Source organism: Lactuca virosa, chromosome 4, assembly GCF_052849685.1.
Source record: "Lactuca virosa cultivar CGN04683 chromosome 4, Lactuca_virosa_CGN04683_v6, whole genome shotgun sequence".
NCBI classification, from domain to species: domain Eukaryota; kingdom Viridiplantae; phylum Streptophyta; class Magnoliopsida; order Asterales; family Asteraceae; genus Lactuca; species Lactuca virosa.
In genome coordinates this window covers 451,586,815-451,602,914 of record NC_136429.1, presented here as the reverse complement: position 1 = coordinate 451,602,914, position 16,100 = coordinate 451,586,815, and the positions used below count along the sequence as shown (strand labels likewise).

At 33.1% G+C, this 16,100-nt stretch overlaps 2 protein-coding genes across 2 annotated transcripts; one reads left to right on the top strand and one right to left on the bottom strand.

The window, feature by feature from the left end:
• Nucleotides 1-6,538: 6,538 nt before the first annotated feature.
• FRO1 (NADH-ubiquinone oxidoreductase-like protein) lies at nucleotides 6,539-7,986 on the top strand. The gene is made up of 5 exons (XM_079046218.1): nucleotides 6,539-6,774; nucleotides 7,159-7,247; nucleotides 7,366-7,495; nucleotides 7,582-7,611; nucleotides 7,741-7,986. Exons 1-5 carry the CDS (start codon nucleotides 6,610-6,612, stop codon nucleotides 7,798-7,800), a joined length of 474 nt encoding a protein of 157 aa, XP_078902344.1. The 5' UTR covers nucleotides 6,539-6,609; the 3' UTR covers nucleotides 7,801-7,986.
• Nucleotides 7,981-14,258, bottom strand: LOC145109105 (putative amino-acid acetyltransferase NAGS2, chloroplastic). The gene is made up of 6 exons (XM_079046217.1): nucleotides 13,716-14,258; nucleotides 9,872-9,959; nucleotides 9,566-9,759; nucleotides 8,944-9,095; nucleotides 8,447-8,807; nucleotides 7,981-8,224 (listed from the first exon to the last, which is right to left on the bottom strand). The coding sequence occupies exons 1-6, from the start codon at nucleotides 14,037-14,039 to the stop codon at nucleotides 8,108-8,110; spliced, it is 1,236 nt and encodes a 411-aa protein (XP_078902343.1). The 5' UTR covers nucleotides 14,040-14,258; the 3' UTR covers nucleotides 7,981-8,107.
• Nucleotides 14,259-16,100: the final 1,842 nt, after the last annotated feature.

Genomic DNA, 16,100 nt, shown 5'->3' with positions numbered 1-16,100 from the left:
TGATTTAACACGAAAATGAATTTGGTAAGCATTTGGAAACAGTTTAATTTGCAATATAGTTGAAAATATAGAAAATCCCTTTTTGGTGGTAAAAACAGTTAATAGTGTAGAAAATCCGTTTGGTTGCAAGTTATAATTCACATGCGATTGTTACTATAACTTATTTGGTTCAACTTGTATTCCCCCCCATAAAACAGTTAAAAAAAAACATTTAAAAAGGTTCATTTAGGGGTATGAACTCACCTGTAGTGAGTGAAGTGGATGGAAACGCCGGGTAGGATGCTAGGTGTCAAGTGAGGACTTGAACACACACACGGATCCTATGTAACATGTAGTGATGTATAAAGTATCTAATTAGTTGTGTAATCACTAATTAAGTGAGTAAAGGCACTTTAATGTATGAAAACACTTTGTTTCAAGTGTTAGGAGTGCTAAAGGTTGCATCTAAGGAGTGTATGGTCTCACTATGGAGTTTACACTTCACTTGGCCACACTTAAGTGTGTTTACGGTTGGGAGACCATTTCCCCCATGAGTTTACGGCCGTAAACTCATGGAAATGGTGAGTTTGTGTGTCTAAAGGTCTCATGCATCACAAGGAAGGTTCCTAGGATCAATTCGAGGGCTTTGGAAGTGATTAGGGTTCAATTGGGTACTCCCTTGGAGTTTACGGTCCTTGGACCACTCCTTGGGAGTTTACGGTCGTAAACTCTAGGGTTTACGGCCGTAAACCCTTGACCACTTCAACCATTTCATGTTTCAAGGTCCTAAGCTCATTTATACTAGTTTCTAATTCATCAAACAAGCTAAGGAAGGGTTTAGGGGCATCAAAACACCATTTGAGGTGTTTACGGTTTTTGGGTTTACAGTTCTTGAATGTCCCAGAACCGTAAACTCAAGTTTATGGCCAAAAAGTCATGATCTTGGGTTCCTTAGTCCATGCATGCAAGTATCTAAGCTATATCTAAGCATTAGAGAAGGTTTGGAAGTGTTTTTGGGGCTTCTAAACCCTTTTTGGGAGTTCACGGTTTTGGGAGGCATCCAAAACCGTAAACACATGCAAGTTGGGGTATTTGGATGATCCAACTCGAAATAGCATGCATACCAAGCTAGAAAATCAAGTTAGGAAGATTACCTTTGATTTTTGAGGCTTGAAAGTGGTGTTCTTGAGCCAAACCCGATTTTAGAGAGAGAAAGTAGAGAGAGAAAGCTCCAAGGTGGGCACTCCTCCTTTATATATGGCTGCCTAGTGGGGACTCACCATATACTGTCGTTTAAACGGAGCTAAATGTTTTTACCCGGTAAACTAACCGTAACCCGACTTAGATGCTTTTATTCCGTCACTAAATATATATTATTTTAATAACCCAAAATGAATTATTTTAATAATAAAAGTTAACGGAAAATTTTAATAGAACTAACTTTTATTAACGGAAACGGGTTACAGTGACGGAGTAAATTTCGGGTTGTCACACTTTTCATAAGAAAATATAGGATTTTCTTGAGAAACACTTTCAACAGATATAAAAGGACCAGTACAGATAACTTTGTAAGTACTTAGTGAATACTTCAGCATTATGTACATGAGGATCCGACAACCAGTGGAATGTGTGGCCTCCGTCTCTTTTCCTGTTCCTTGTTTGGTTGTGGGCTTGGGGCAGAACCACACAATCGACTGTTTGTTCGATCTGGATTGTATATAATTTGTATACACTAAGTACTCACAGTACGAACTTGTAAGAATCATTTTTACTTAACTACATTAGAAAATATAGGATTTTTGGAGAAAGATAACGCATTTTCAAAAGGACAAAGAACAATTTTTCCAAAACTAAATGCTTATGAACTCACCAGCTTTATGCTGATATTCTTTCAAAACTGCTTGTATTCTCAGGGATTTAGTAGACAGGTACTTTCAGGACTTTTGGAGAAATCGGAGCGTTAGAGTCACATCTTTCCGTTTTACTTTTAATATGAACAAAACTATGTATTAAGACAATGTAAACCTTTTTCATATATGTATTCAATGTTGGGTTGTGTTTACTATGTTTGCTATGATACAACTGTTGTGATACTACGCATGACGTCAACCACCCCCGAACGTTTCCGCCGTTCCGGTTTGGGGGTGTGACACTATGTAACTGTGTGTTGTCACCCTTCTAATTTATCTCCTTATTTCATCATCCATTCATTTTTTTTACATATGGGCCGAAGATTTGGGCTATAAGAAAGAAGTTGAATAGTTTTGGGCGTTTACTTGTCTTTACTTGAAATTATGGGGTCCAATAATTATCTTTTCGGCCCATTGGGCCCTCATAGATGTTCACGACCCAATGTGGTTTAATTAAAGAGGTTTAGGGTCCATTTAGAATCCAATTAGGGTATTTAGGCCCAAAATAGTCGAGTTGAAGGCTTATTGGCCCATTAGGCCCAATAAGAAAACCCTAGTCCACAATAAACTTGAACCGGGATTTTAGGGTTTTCAACTCATTATTGACTATTTGGATACTTTGTATAAAGTTTTGAACTTCACTTGTGAATCTTGATTAAGTTTGTTGTCATAGAATGAACATAGTGCATGGTATCAAGTTAGAGTTACAATATTATCATAGATGACGTTTACATGATCACAAAATTTCCTGGTTAAAGTGCCAGTTGTGACAGACATTTTCGAGTTTTCCAGTTCTACACCCACTTTACCCTGTACTGTACCCAAAATAGAATCGGAATCAGTTCCTATATACCGGTCTGGTTTTCGGTCCTACGAAATCCAGTTAACCGTTTTTCGTGTTTGGGTCCATCCGGATTGGGTTTGACCCACTTTCATCCCTAGATATAGATGTTTTAGAGGATTTCGCTATTAGTTCAACGCGAAATCATAATGATGATGTTACTAGAGGTTATTCCACTAGATGGAATTGCCCTAAAAGTTAAATACCATAATGTTGAGAGTTTTGTTAAATTGCGTTTCAACATGATCAATTTTGCTAATAGGGGTGTTGATTTGGATTCTATTTTTTTGTCCGATTTGTCAAATCACGTTGATAATATCGATTAACTTGTTCATTTTGTGTGAGGTGGCAAAGACTACCAGATATCTCATCAACCAACGATGGGATTTGGCCACTCCTTATGTCACTACGATTCAAAAATAACTATCTTGGGTGGATTATGTGCATTTAACTATCACACAATGTTCATGTTTAGAGGTAGTCATTTTAATGATCATATGGGAGTTTTGGAAAATACAAAAATGTGGCGTTGTTTAAACCTCATAAGTTTCTTAGAGGTTATGTTTTCGATAAAATAACGTGTCATTGTTATTTTTGGCTTGTTCATAAAAACTCAAAAATAATTTCAATTGATTTTCTTAGTAACATAACCAAATGTTAGCTTTAAATGCTTTGTAATTGTTTTTCCTTTTCTAGCTCCTTATTCCAAAACAAAAAAACAAATGTAAATATAGTTAGAGTAAATTACACGAATGGTCTCTATGGTTTGGGGTAATTTGCACGCTTGGTCCCTAACTTATTTTTTTAACTCAGAAGGTCCCTACTATTTGTTTTTGTTACGCGCTTGGTCCCTACTGTTTGTTTTTGTTACGCACTTGGTCATTGTCTTACCTTAAAAAACTATTATTTAAATAGAGAAAAATGATGGGGGTAGGTAAGGTAAGGTGAGGGGGTGGGGTTGGGGGTGTGTTTTGTTTAAATAAATTTAAAAATCAAGGGCAAAATAGTTTTTTTTAGGTAAGACAGGGACCAAGCGTGTAACAAAAACAAACAGTAGGACCCTTCCGAGTTAAAAAAAGAAGTTAGAGACCAAACGCGCAAATTTCCTTAAACCATAGGGACCATTCGTGTAATTTAGTTATACTTTTATAATGTATAATGGGTAAATTACGAAAGGGACCTCTATGGTATAGTGGAAATTAAATCTTCTGTCTAACTTTTCATTATGTTACACGGGCATCCTTTTTAATCTAACTATTTAACTGTAAAATTTTGAAATGAACAATTTTTCTTTGAATCAAACCCGAAAATAACGTACATCAATCACTATATTTGTTCTATATGTATACACACATGTGTATGCATGGCCCAATGATCATTTTATATATTTTTTGAATAGTAATTCTAGGTACTCTTGAATGTTACTTAGGCTTAAGGTTCTAGAAACATCAATGAATGGTGAACCGATATATCCATTTGTAAGAAATATTACCCAAATTGTTTTTCTTTCCCATATTTAATGTGTGTATATTGTTGGGTTTTTTATTCAAAAATTATACATTCTTTATATGAAGGCTAACCTCTAATACACCATTTATTATTGCTGACTTTTTTCTTATAGACAACAATAATACTCCACGTAAACAGGTTGGTCACAAACGCAACTATATGAATCCTGATGTGGTGGTGCTCATATATTTCTTATGTTACCTACACACAAACATGTTATTTTCATAATTTCATTTAGGCTCTATTTACATAAATAAGACAATTTATAAATTAGACAATTTATAAATCAGTTTACTGTAATTTAGCGTTTGTAAGACCATAAATGTAGCTTATCCTAACTTATAAAATACCTTATAAGCTAGCTTTTGATAATTTTATTTATAAGCTAAAAGTTAGCTTTTCAGCTGGTGCGCCAAACAAAACTTTAACATAACATGATGCTCGATTGGAATTGATATCTTCACAGCAAAAACATCCGATTGTGAAGTTCTTTTTTTGCAAATATAAAATATCAAATAAGACCTTAAAAATCGGAAAAGAAACCACGAAAGATGAACATGTAAAGCGTCTAAGAGGTTGTTCGTTGAGCATCTTAATGGTTCTATTAAGAGGCTCATTGAATCTGTTAATTCAGAGTGTTTTGTTTGTTATTTTTGCGCATATGAATAGGCCAACAAGGCTTTGATTCGATTAGACCTAAGGAGATTCTTAATGAAATAATAAATTGTGTTTTCCCTTTTCCCTAATTAAGCGACACCCGTATTTTCCTTCTTACGTTCCTCTATTTTAGCAGACACCTACAACTACCTCGCCAACGTCACCTCCTCCATTGCCAACGACACCTCCCCCCTTTGACACATATCGTGGTAAGAAAAATCTTGCTTGAAAACCAGTTTGCTAAAAAAAGAAGATTGCTGGAAAATTTGAATTTACGAGCAATTTAAAGCAACAAACTTGAGTAATAAAGTGTCAACAATGGCTCATCCGGAGGAGCTAATGAGGTGTCCATGATGAGAAAGATTTGACATGTTCGAGGCGGTCAACGTTTCGACGTAAATTAAGAATTTATGTTCGTTAATTAAAAAAACTTACTTGTTTTTTATATATGCGTCAGTGTAAATTTGAGTTTGCCTATGTTTTGACGTAATTTTGTTTGTTTTTTTTCCGTTTTACGTTTTTATGCTTATTTTTATAAATGCTTCCTACGTATGAGTCGATTCATATATGACATGTTTTTGATTATTTGAAATTTTGTTCGTTAACTTTTTTTTTTTACTTATTTACTGTTATATACATGTCAGTATAAATTATTGGTTTTTATATTTTTTTACTTATTTCTATAAACTTTTGAAACGTATGAATCTTCTCTAATAAATAAAGAATTTTTGCCACTTGTCAATTTCTTATGCATTTGGACACATGTAATTTTGTGGTTAATTCTTAGAAATTAATTTCCACTTGTCATTTTGTGGTAATTTTTGATTTTCTTAATTAACTATCTAATTTTTAGGTTATACAAAGTAATTAATGTGTCATTAATTTGTTTCCCTATATTTTCAAATTTTAATATGTTCCTTCAATATATATAATTCAAAATTGACATGTTTTTTAGTTCATTAGGCAAAATGGTCTATATAAAAAAAATAATCATACTTTGTTGTTTTTTATTGATATTTAATGTTTTCTTTAAAAAAAATATTTAAAGTTTATATCTTCATATATAATTTTTTTTAAACAAGTCGTGTAGTACACGGGATTCACACCTAGTTTGATTATATATAATAGATTTCGTTATACAAAATCCTAGTTTTATTAAAGGGTTTAGGTCATTTTTGGTCACTTAATTTTTGGTTTTGTGCTCATTTGGTCACTTAACTTTTGGTTTTGTGCTCATTTGGTCACTTAATTATTTTTAAGTTTTAAAAGGTCATCAAACTTTTGATTTTGTGCTTATTTAGTCACTTAACTTTTGGTTTGGTCACATTTAGTCACTTAACTTTTAGATTTGTACTCATTTAGTCACCTAACTTTTAAAATTATGCTCACTTAGTCACTAAACTTTTAAATTTTTTTAAAACTTTAGTGACTAAATGAGCACAACTTTAAAAGTTAGGTGACTAAATGTGACCAAACCAAAAGTTAAGTGACTAAATAAGCACAAAACCAAAAGTTTAATGACCTTTTAAAACTTAAAAAGAGTTAAGTGACAAAATAACATAAAACCAAAAGTTAAGTGACCAAAAATGACCTAAACCCTTTATTAAATCTTGAAAAAGCTATGTTTAAAAAAAATAATAGAAAGGCTCAACGGAGGTTAACATTCTTAGTCGGACATCCAAACACCCTAGGCATCTGCTTCTCTGCAGACAAATGGCGAGCTCTCTCCGTCGTATCGGAAGCCATTCAAGTACTTCGCATCGGTTTGTTCTTCCTCAATTAATCAGCCGATTCTCTACAGATGCCTTGTCTGTTGAGTATAAAGCTGGAGAAATCGGCACAGTTTCCGGTATTCCGGATGAACATCTTCAAAGGAGGGTAAGATCCGTTTATCATTCTTTAATTTACTGCATCTTTCCGTTTGCCGAATTCTCATTTTGTTCCATCGATTAGAACCTTTAGCACTTCATTTTCCCCTTTTTATCTAGTTCGTCGATCGATGGGATTCTGAATCTAGGGTTTTTGTCAATCATGATGTCATTTTCGAACATTTTGGATATGCATATCACTAATAAGATAACATGCATCCCTAATACCATACTGTATACTTCCATTTGATTGTTTATGGTAATACGGTATTCGTATGCAATTGTTGATTGTATGTATTGTTAATTTTTATGTCCTTGTTGACCTAATCGATCAAAACGTTTTAATTCCCCATCTTGTTGATTATTTAACTTGTATAACTTCCATGAATGCCAGGTTCTGATCTATTCACCTGCTCGAACAGCTTCACAGCAAGGAGCTGGAAAAGTTGGAAAGTGGAAGATTAATTTTATGTCGACACAGAAGTATGTTTCTTTCTCTTCTTTTGTAATTCTCACATACTCTACAACTCAAAGGAAGTATTATCATTCATTTAGACTTCTACCTGATGGAATAAGTCTTCTTTTCTTCCAATTTATGTAGATGGGAGAATCCATTGATGGGTTGGACATCAACAGGGGATCCTTATGCCAATGTTGGTGATTCTGCGCTCAGTTTTAGTAGTGAAGCAGATGCAAAAGCATTTGCAGAACGACATGGTTGGGATTACACTGTGAGAACTACATCCAAAACTATTTCACAGCTTTGTTCTTGTTCTTAAACTTGTTTATTGATCATGTAAATGATTCTTAACTACAGGTCAAGAAGTACCAATCACCTCTATTGAAGGTTTGACACTCAAAAACCAACTCTAGTGATTTATTTTAATTATCTCTACATGAAACAATCATGGGTTTGTTTTTTATGATCCAATTTAATTTCTTCTTTTGACATAACTTTGTAATATACTTTTTTCAGGCAAAGGCATATTCAGACAACTTCAAATGGAAAGGGCTTCCAAAGACACCTGAGAACTAAAGTGGCTTTACAACACTTGTTCAGGTTCTTTCAATTGCAATTTGTATGTTTGGTTTCATGGATTACAATAAATCATTCTGTTTGATGCACTTACCCTCATTTCTCCTTATTCTGTATGTTTAAGTGTTTTAACAATTCTACAAAAACATTTATACTCATGGAATCTGATTAAGAACATTTGATTTACATGATTACATAGCAACCAATATTCAAGAGCCACTTTCTTTCATACTCATGTGATATGCAAATATAAGATGAATTCTGCTAGAAATTGTTTCATATAAAACTTAAATTTTGTTAAAAAGATTTATCTTTTTTCTTCTTTCTTAGCTACCATTGTTCCAACTCCATCTCTTTGAAATAATTCCTTCAATAGCACTCCACAAATATTCCCATCTACTAGATGCACTCTCTTCACACCTCCCTGTGGTAATAAAGATTATGTTAGATGAGGGCATTTATGTCTTTTTGTACAAACAAGAGATCTAGAGCAAGTCCCTAACTCCCTATCCTATCTTGTTCCACCTTTTTAGGTTAGGTAATGATTTAGGTATGTTTCTTTTCTAGACCGGATAAACTGTCTGAATGAGACTAAATGACCATTTTACCCTTACATTGGAAGAAAAGAAAGGAAGCAATCCCTTACTCTGCACACAAAAGCTGCAGCAGCCAACTCTGAAATATAACCATTTGATCTACACACTCTCTCTTGACCACCAATAGCAAAACCATTCCCATGGTCAAAGTCAAACCCAATTCCATTCCGGAACGTTGCACTACACCTGGAATCGGAATCAGAATTGGAATTGGAATTGGTGTGGTTTTTTTCACCGATGGCAATTTCGTAATTAACAGCGATTTCACTTTGCTTGATCAACCTATCCGCATCTTCAACACTCAAAAACCTAATAACATGGCCCATTTCATCCAATATGGGCCCATCTATAATGCAAATAAGCTTTTCAGCTCCAATTGCCATAGCACAAGCTGTAGCAACTTCATATGTGCTGCATTATTTTTTTAATAACAAAAATACTTAAATTTTTTTATTTGTGGTCATAACTAAACTCGTAACTACGATTGTAAATGTTATAATCTTGTTAAATTATATTATATATCATTTGATTATTATTATTGTCATACTTGCAATTTAGTAATTCCCCAGAACTCGAATATCCAATGTTGCTTAAGATCACAATTGAGCCGTTATCCAGTCTTTCATGGATACGTGAAACATCTATTTTCTTTACGTCACCCGTGGCTCCATAATCAATGCCTTCAACCACTCCTCTTTTCTACCAAAAAAAAAAATAGACAAGTATATGATGATTAGTCTAAAAGGATAATGTCAAATTTATAAAATCCATAAAATCAAAGACTTATATAGATATATAATGGGCGTGAAACTTTTGAGAGCTTCTAGTTTTTAGCCTATAAGAAGAAACTGGAAAAAAATATAAAGATTTATTTGCTTTTAGCTTGTAGCTTAAACAAAAAGTTCCAAATCCCAAAAGATACTTCAAGTAGCGGTTAACAAAAGCTTTTGTATATTTTTGCAAATTGACTTAAATACGATTTTTTAAAATTATGTTTCTATTTTATATTTATAAAGATGTATTTTTATATGTTTTAAAAGCTTCCAGCTACTTTTGCTAAACGCTCATACACAAATAAAAGCTACAACTTCCAGCTATCAGCTATCAGTTTTTACCAGTTAGTTTTGCGAAAATATGTGTAGTGGAGTATATATGTTTGCTATTTTTACCTTGGCTGCAAGAAAATTACCGGTAGCAACAGTAACATTGTGATGCCAGCAAGTGTTGTCTCTGATGTTTAATGAGGGTGTGGGAGAGAGCTTTGACTGGATTATTTGACTAATCCTTCCGGCTGAATCGATTGATGCTTTCAGAGAATTAGGGTCGGTGATTCTGCATCTTCCAACATAATTGGGCTTGCATCCTGTAATATAATTTTATATGAAATATGAAATTTCATTTTAAAACTATTAATTAACATTTAATAATAACACCTACAATTATTACAACAAATGAAAGAGCTAAGTTTTACAAACCCTTCTCAGCTAACAGCTTGTCGATCAGTACGTGTGTCCCTGGGACAAGAACAAACTTTATTCCTAGGCCATGAAGAAGAGAGATATCCTGCATTGCATGTATATTAGTTTCATATTAGAATGAGTTACATTTATTGTCCGTGAGTTTGTTCAAAAATTGCAAATTTGGTCCCATATAGGTTATTCTTGATTACGTAAATTGAAAATAGGCACCAAAACCCCCCAAGGAAAATATTTGGGACAAAAAATGTAATTTATTCTTCTTATTTTGAAACTTCGAATGGAGGCGTATTAGTAGTCACCATCGTCATCGCATGCAAACCATGATAAAAACATGAAATTAATCACAAAATGAACAAAGGGAGGAGGGAGTCATTCCCTCCCAACCTACTTGTCACATTAGTTTTCTCTTTCATCTTTCTCAACCCATAACATACGGAAACCCTATCTTTTTCAATCCATTCAACCCATTCAATTAAAAAAAAATACATAACAATCAAGGTAAAATCTTAATTAGCAATAGAGTAACCGCTGGTACCTCCAAGATACCACTCTCTCTTCAGTGGGTTGAGAGTGGTGGGTTGTTTAATTGGTTTCATTAACCCGCTTCATCCTCTCTGTCTCTTTCTCATTTTCTCTTGTACCATGTGTTTTAAGACTTGTATCTTAGTTGTTTTGTATTTTTTGTAATTGAGTGGGTTGAGAAATGTAAGATTTCCGTGTGTTATGGATTGGGAAAGATGAAGAAAAAAAAGAAATAAAAACTGATGTGACACTGGGTTAGGAGGGAACGACTCCCTCCTCTCTAAGAGTTTATCACAAAATGAACCCAAATAGGAAGGTCATATCACAAAATGATCACTATTTCAAACATACACTTCTTTTGGGCAAAATATTGCGATTTTCAAGCCATATATTGTGAAAATTTTCTTTTTTACAAAAAATATAAGTTTCGAGATTTTATATTTATGAAATTGGCTAATATAAATATTTCTTCTTGTTGGAAACACTGTCAGTGCTCCATGCTGTCAGCGAAGCTTACAATTGTTCGCTAATTATGAATGTTCGCCATGGCCTCTTTAAGTTTACGGTTTACCATAGAGCGGTAAGGATCCATGTTTAACTTTGATGCAAGTCTAATTAATTTTATCCGAAGTTAGCTAAAATTAGCTAACAAACCCAAAATTGGTGTTTACCAAGGCTCGAATCCGCATGTTTTGCTTGAGAAACCAAACACTTGATCCGGTTCTTTTATATCTAATTTTGCTACATATCTATAAGATAATTATGTTAGTCAATGGATTATTATATTTTTCTTCATATTTGTGAACAATCATGTCATTTTCACGAATTATTTTAAAAACCGCAATATATGATATCACAAAAAGTAAGTTCGTGAAGTGGTGGACATTTTTTTCGCTATATAGTGATGTAGGATGTTAAGTTTTGATAATTATTTGTATGGAGTTATTAGTTATATGTAGCGTGTATTAACATCAAATCACAATATTAGGAAATTAAATAAAATAGTGTCTTTACATATTTTTGATTTGTAAATATATTGGTACATAGCCGGTTTGTTGTTATTTTGTTAAAATATGATACGATTAATGATGCAAAGTCTGCGGTGTTATTTGTAAAGTGACACTTTGATACAATGTGTGTGAATCTTCTTCAAGATAAATAATCGCATAAAAGACAAACTATTAACATAAAAGGATTAAGGATCCATAAGGTCCTCAAAACCATCTTTGAATTCGATCTAGAATAAATGGAGTGTGAACTTGCCATCTTGCAACTAGAAATAAGTGTTGAAAAAATCCCTCGATGTTGGGCCATACCTCAAAGAAGAATTTGGAGGTTTTATGGAATAATGGAAACTTGGATTTTTGCTCGAATTGTATTTTTTGTGAACAAAGTCGGGTCTAACTAAGAGGGTGTTTGGCTTAGTTTTTGAAAGCCAAAAAGTCTTTTTTGTAAAAGTTGGAAAAGTCAGGATTACATGACTTTTCAAAAAGATGTCATTTACTCTATTGGAAAAGTTGGAAAATTCAGGATTACCAAACATCTTTTTGACTTTTAGAAAAAGATAAAAGTGAAAAGTCACTATAAAAGTTATGCCAAACACCCTCTAAAACTCAAGTTCTTGATTATGCACACATGAGTGTTTGTGGACATGGGAGCACACATTCTCTTGATTGAGGTTAGTACTTTGTTTAATCTATTTAAGCATTTTCTCATTAGGGTGCGATTACATGAAGAATAAGTAAGAGACTCTTCGGTGAGTAAAACAATGGTTGGCTCTTGTGAAAAACCAAACGGTGGAGAAATTTAATGTGCTTAGATCGGATAATGAATGATAATTCAAGAGTTGGTAGTATATCAAGTTTTTGGTTCTTCGGTTTTATTTTGTAGAATAAAAAGGGTATATCACACCCTTTGTTTTGGCACACACCGAACCCTTCCCAAAGCTTATCACTTGGGATGTAAATTGTGAAGCAATATCATTTTTTAGTATGCTAGGTTTTTCTCATTTGCATAAAAAACACTCTATCTACTCATATATGCAATGCAATGTCTATTTTGAAGTATCTAATATCACCGATTTTCAAGAAAATATCATATTTTAAACCCACGTATCATATATATTTCCAATTTACTATGTTTTTAAAATTTTTTTTATTAGATTTTAGTAAAAAGCGAAACTTTTTTTTTTTGTATTCTAGAATTGTTCATCGTGTTTTAGGATGTGTTCCGTAATAGTAGTTTTTGTCTGGAATCCAGCATATCGGTCTAGAATGTACTTTAATACTTTTAATTTGACATAAAATAGTCCGGAATATTAGAAAAGTTGGCTATTTTTCTAAAAAATTGGTTATTTTGTTAAACATTACATTCAAAAGTGGTTATTATTAAAAATATCCTTAAAATAAAATCAAGTATACTGTGATATACCTAAGCTAAAAAATTCAAGGTCAACTCGACTTGTTAGTAATCAACTTGGTGTAATGCTTTTTAATTTTGACGGTGATTTGAGTTCTTTGGACTTACAAGAATACGGTTTTTTTAGTTCCAATAAGTACATGCAACAATTCATTTTTGATAGCATTGTTGAACATTCTTTTAGATCATTTTTCTTCTCGTAAGGCTAGAATTAGTTGGACTGTTTGGATTAATAATAAAATCATGTCTTACTTTTATTTGTTTAGCTAGTTTCTTGTTTTCTAATAAAATTTTGCTGCCGTTTGAAAAAAAAAATTAACAACAAAAAGAACAATATACCCCAGAACATCAAAGACATTTGTTACATTTAGGGGGTGTTTGGATAAATAGTTTTTAGCTTATTAGCTTATTGTTTATTTGCTTATTGTGGTGGGAATAAACATTTTTTTAAAATGTGTTTGGATTAGCTTATTGTGGTGGGAATAAACAATAAACAATAAGCATTTAAGTGTTTGGCAAAATAAAACAGCTTATATGAGTAAAATGACCAATAAGCAATAAGCAATAAACAATAAGCATTCCCCCAATTGCTTATTAAAATCAGCTTATTTTGCTTATTCCTACCACAATAAGCTGATTTTTTAAGCATCCTATCCAAACACTTAAATTAGCTTATTGTGGTGAGAATAAGCAATAAGCTAAATAAGCTAACAAGCAGCCATTTTTTCCCTATCCAAACACCCCCTTAACCTTTTCCCAAAAACATATTTGTATAGTACTTATTTAATGAATGAAGTTATATATATATTTTTATATAAAAGCTAATTTAAACAAGCCGATCAGATCGTTTATTGTGGATTTGTAGTAGTTTATTTAAACGGAAATTAATTAATTTAAATACCTCAAGAATAGGCCCTAAACTGTTGCTCTCGATGACTTCAGCACACAGCACAACTACAAATGTTCGTCCGCCGTGGGCCTCAAAGTACGGCCAAGCTTCCCTCATCCTCTCCACAAACTCATCCTTCTTCCGACCACCGTCGTCCGTACAACAATCAAGATATCTTCTACACTGTTCATTAACTTTACAATTCATCACCAATTTAGCTCCGATATTTCCCATACCAAACCCTCTCAAAGTTCCACCACCACCACATTCTGCCGTGTTCCACCATGAATGACGGTGTTCCAGAGGGAAAAAAGGTTTCGATCTGGGAACAGCCATGAAAACGAAAGTGGTGATCGAGTAGAATATTATTATAATGTGAATGATTTTGAGTACGGACTACTGTCGATAGTGATTCGTGAGTGAAAGATGAAGCGAAATGTTTGTTGATTGATTGATGTGAGAGAGAATTTGGACGTTTGTGGAATTGCATTTGAGCTGGTTTTACAGTCAGGTACATGTGTACATACATGATACACCGTCAATGTTGCAATTTGCGTGGAGTGTTCTTGGAAGAAGGGGATATGCCGACATGGATATTTCTTATTCTTTTAACTGTTTAAGCATATCTAAAGGTGTTTGTATATTTTGAAAACAATTATTGTGATTTTATATTTTATATTGTTTAGGATGTGCAAAAACCCAACGGTAAATACAGAATGAAAAAACCGTATAAACGAAACAAAATCCAATGGTGTGGTTTCTGGTTTTACAAAATCCACAAAAAATGAACTGCAAGTATTTGTATAAAGTATGTATAAATATATTTAATGTCCTTTACTATAATAAAAGAGTATGTTTAGTCCACGTGTCATTTGCTAGCCGTCCCCTTAAGTTTTTTTCCCGCCCATATTATCAAACTGAACTACCGATTTTACCCTTTTCTTTTGTTGTTCTTAATCAGGATCCTATAATCTCGCCGTTTATCTTTTCGATTCAAATTTTGAAATCAAAATATTTTGTTTACCCATTTAAAAGCATGATTTTTCTCCATTCAATCAATTTCTCTTCTTTTACACAATGAATTCCAAATCATTTTCAATTTCCCGATTTACTTGTAAAGTTTCTTCCAAAATGTAGCGGGTGGGTTTGAAGAATTTGTTCAATCAGAAGAAGAGGAGCTAAACCGGTAACGATAAAGAAAAACTAAGTATCAAGTGCTATTTGGCGTCACCCGTTATCTCAGTCTTGCTTAAGAATTCTCGGGTGGAAGAAATTCATCAAAAGAGAACGACTCAGAAATTAAGCAAAACATCTTCCGGACCTGATATCACGAAGCCTCCAAGCCCTAAAGGTAACCTTTAATTTGATTAATGTGTATAGGTTAATTGATTTTCAAGGTCAAATTCATTGAATTCTCTTTATGTTATATTCAATGAGAGGTTGCAGGGATTTCGAAATCATCTAGCACTACTGGAATTTCAGAGGTTGGTACTTACTAATTTGATTGTATCATCTCATATATTTTGATCATATGTTGATAAAAATTGCTTTTCAATTGAAAAATCTATCATTTTTTTAGTTCAGGTAAGTTTCATCCACCATATATATGTTTGATAAAATGCCTAAGAGAACCATGGATTAGACTTTAAAGATTCAAACCTTAATTTCTTTCTTATTTGCGATATGAATTGGATTTTAAAACCTTTTAGGGATATAACTTGAACCACTAAACTCATATAAACAATTATCAATTACATCCACAAAACTATAATTGCAATGTAAAAAAACAAGGAATTTAAGAAAATTCCAACTTCAGTACTAAGGTCGAAATCAAAAAGTGTGACCGTGTTCGATTGTATGTTTATGTGACTGTGTGGATTCAAAGAATATGTATTCGAATATGAAAATACAATGTTTTTAACAAATTCTTGATTCTAACCACAGATTAATGGATTCGAAATTAAAGGAATGGATCGCTACAAAGATACTTATACCATCAAAGTTAAAGTTATTTGTCTTTGGAGACAACCAGACTTGAAAATTCCTTTGGAGACCTTGCCTATTGTGTGCAAGTTTAGTTAAAGGGCATTCACAAGCTAATGTGGTTGATTGCTCATTGCCAGAGTATTTTTAAAATCATTGATAGTTAGTTGAAGACAATGAAGTAGAACTTTATAAGTTTTATAAACTTTTAAACTATATTGATGATTCTTTGTCACACCCCCGAACCAGACGGCGGAAACGTCCGAGGGCTCGTGTGACTAACAATTGAATTATCATTACAGTGAATATAAATGAAACATAACATCATCATCACCATGCATAATTTAATACAACTGCCATTGTTTACATCAAGTATAATCTTTTAAGTTACATAACCAAAACATTCACTGGCTG

What these genes read in the sequence shown, in the direction of transcription:
- LOC145109105 (XM_079046217.1), bottom strand. Translation starts at nt 14,039, where the DNA reads ATGGCTGTTCCCAGATCGAAACCTTTTTTCCCTCTGGAACACCGTCAT. An exon ending in GTTTAGGGCCTATTCTTGAG is followed by an intron (nt 9,960 to 13,715) that starts GTATTTAAATTA and finishes CATGCAATGCAG; the next exon opens with GATATCTCTCTTCTTCATGG. An exon ending in GTAATTTTCTTGCAGCCAAG is followed by an intron (nt 9,096 to 9,565) that starts GTAAAAATAGCA and finishes TTTTTTTGGTAG; the next exon opens with AAAAGAGGAGTGGTTGAAGG.
- FRO1 (XM_079046218.1), top strand. Translation starts at nt 6,610, where the DNA reads ATGGCGAGCTCTCTCCGTCGTATCGGAAGCCATTCAAGTACTTCGCAT. An exon ending in ATGAACATCTTCAAAGGAGG is followed by an intron (nt 6,775 to 7,158) that starts GTAAGATCCGTT and finishes CATGAATGCCAG; the next exon opens with GTTCTGATCTATTCACCTGC. An exon ending in GACATGGTTGGGATTACACT is followed by an intron (nt 7,496 to 7,581) that starts GTGAGAACTACA and finishes TCTTAACTACAG; the next exon opens with GTCAAGAAGTACCAATCACC.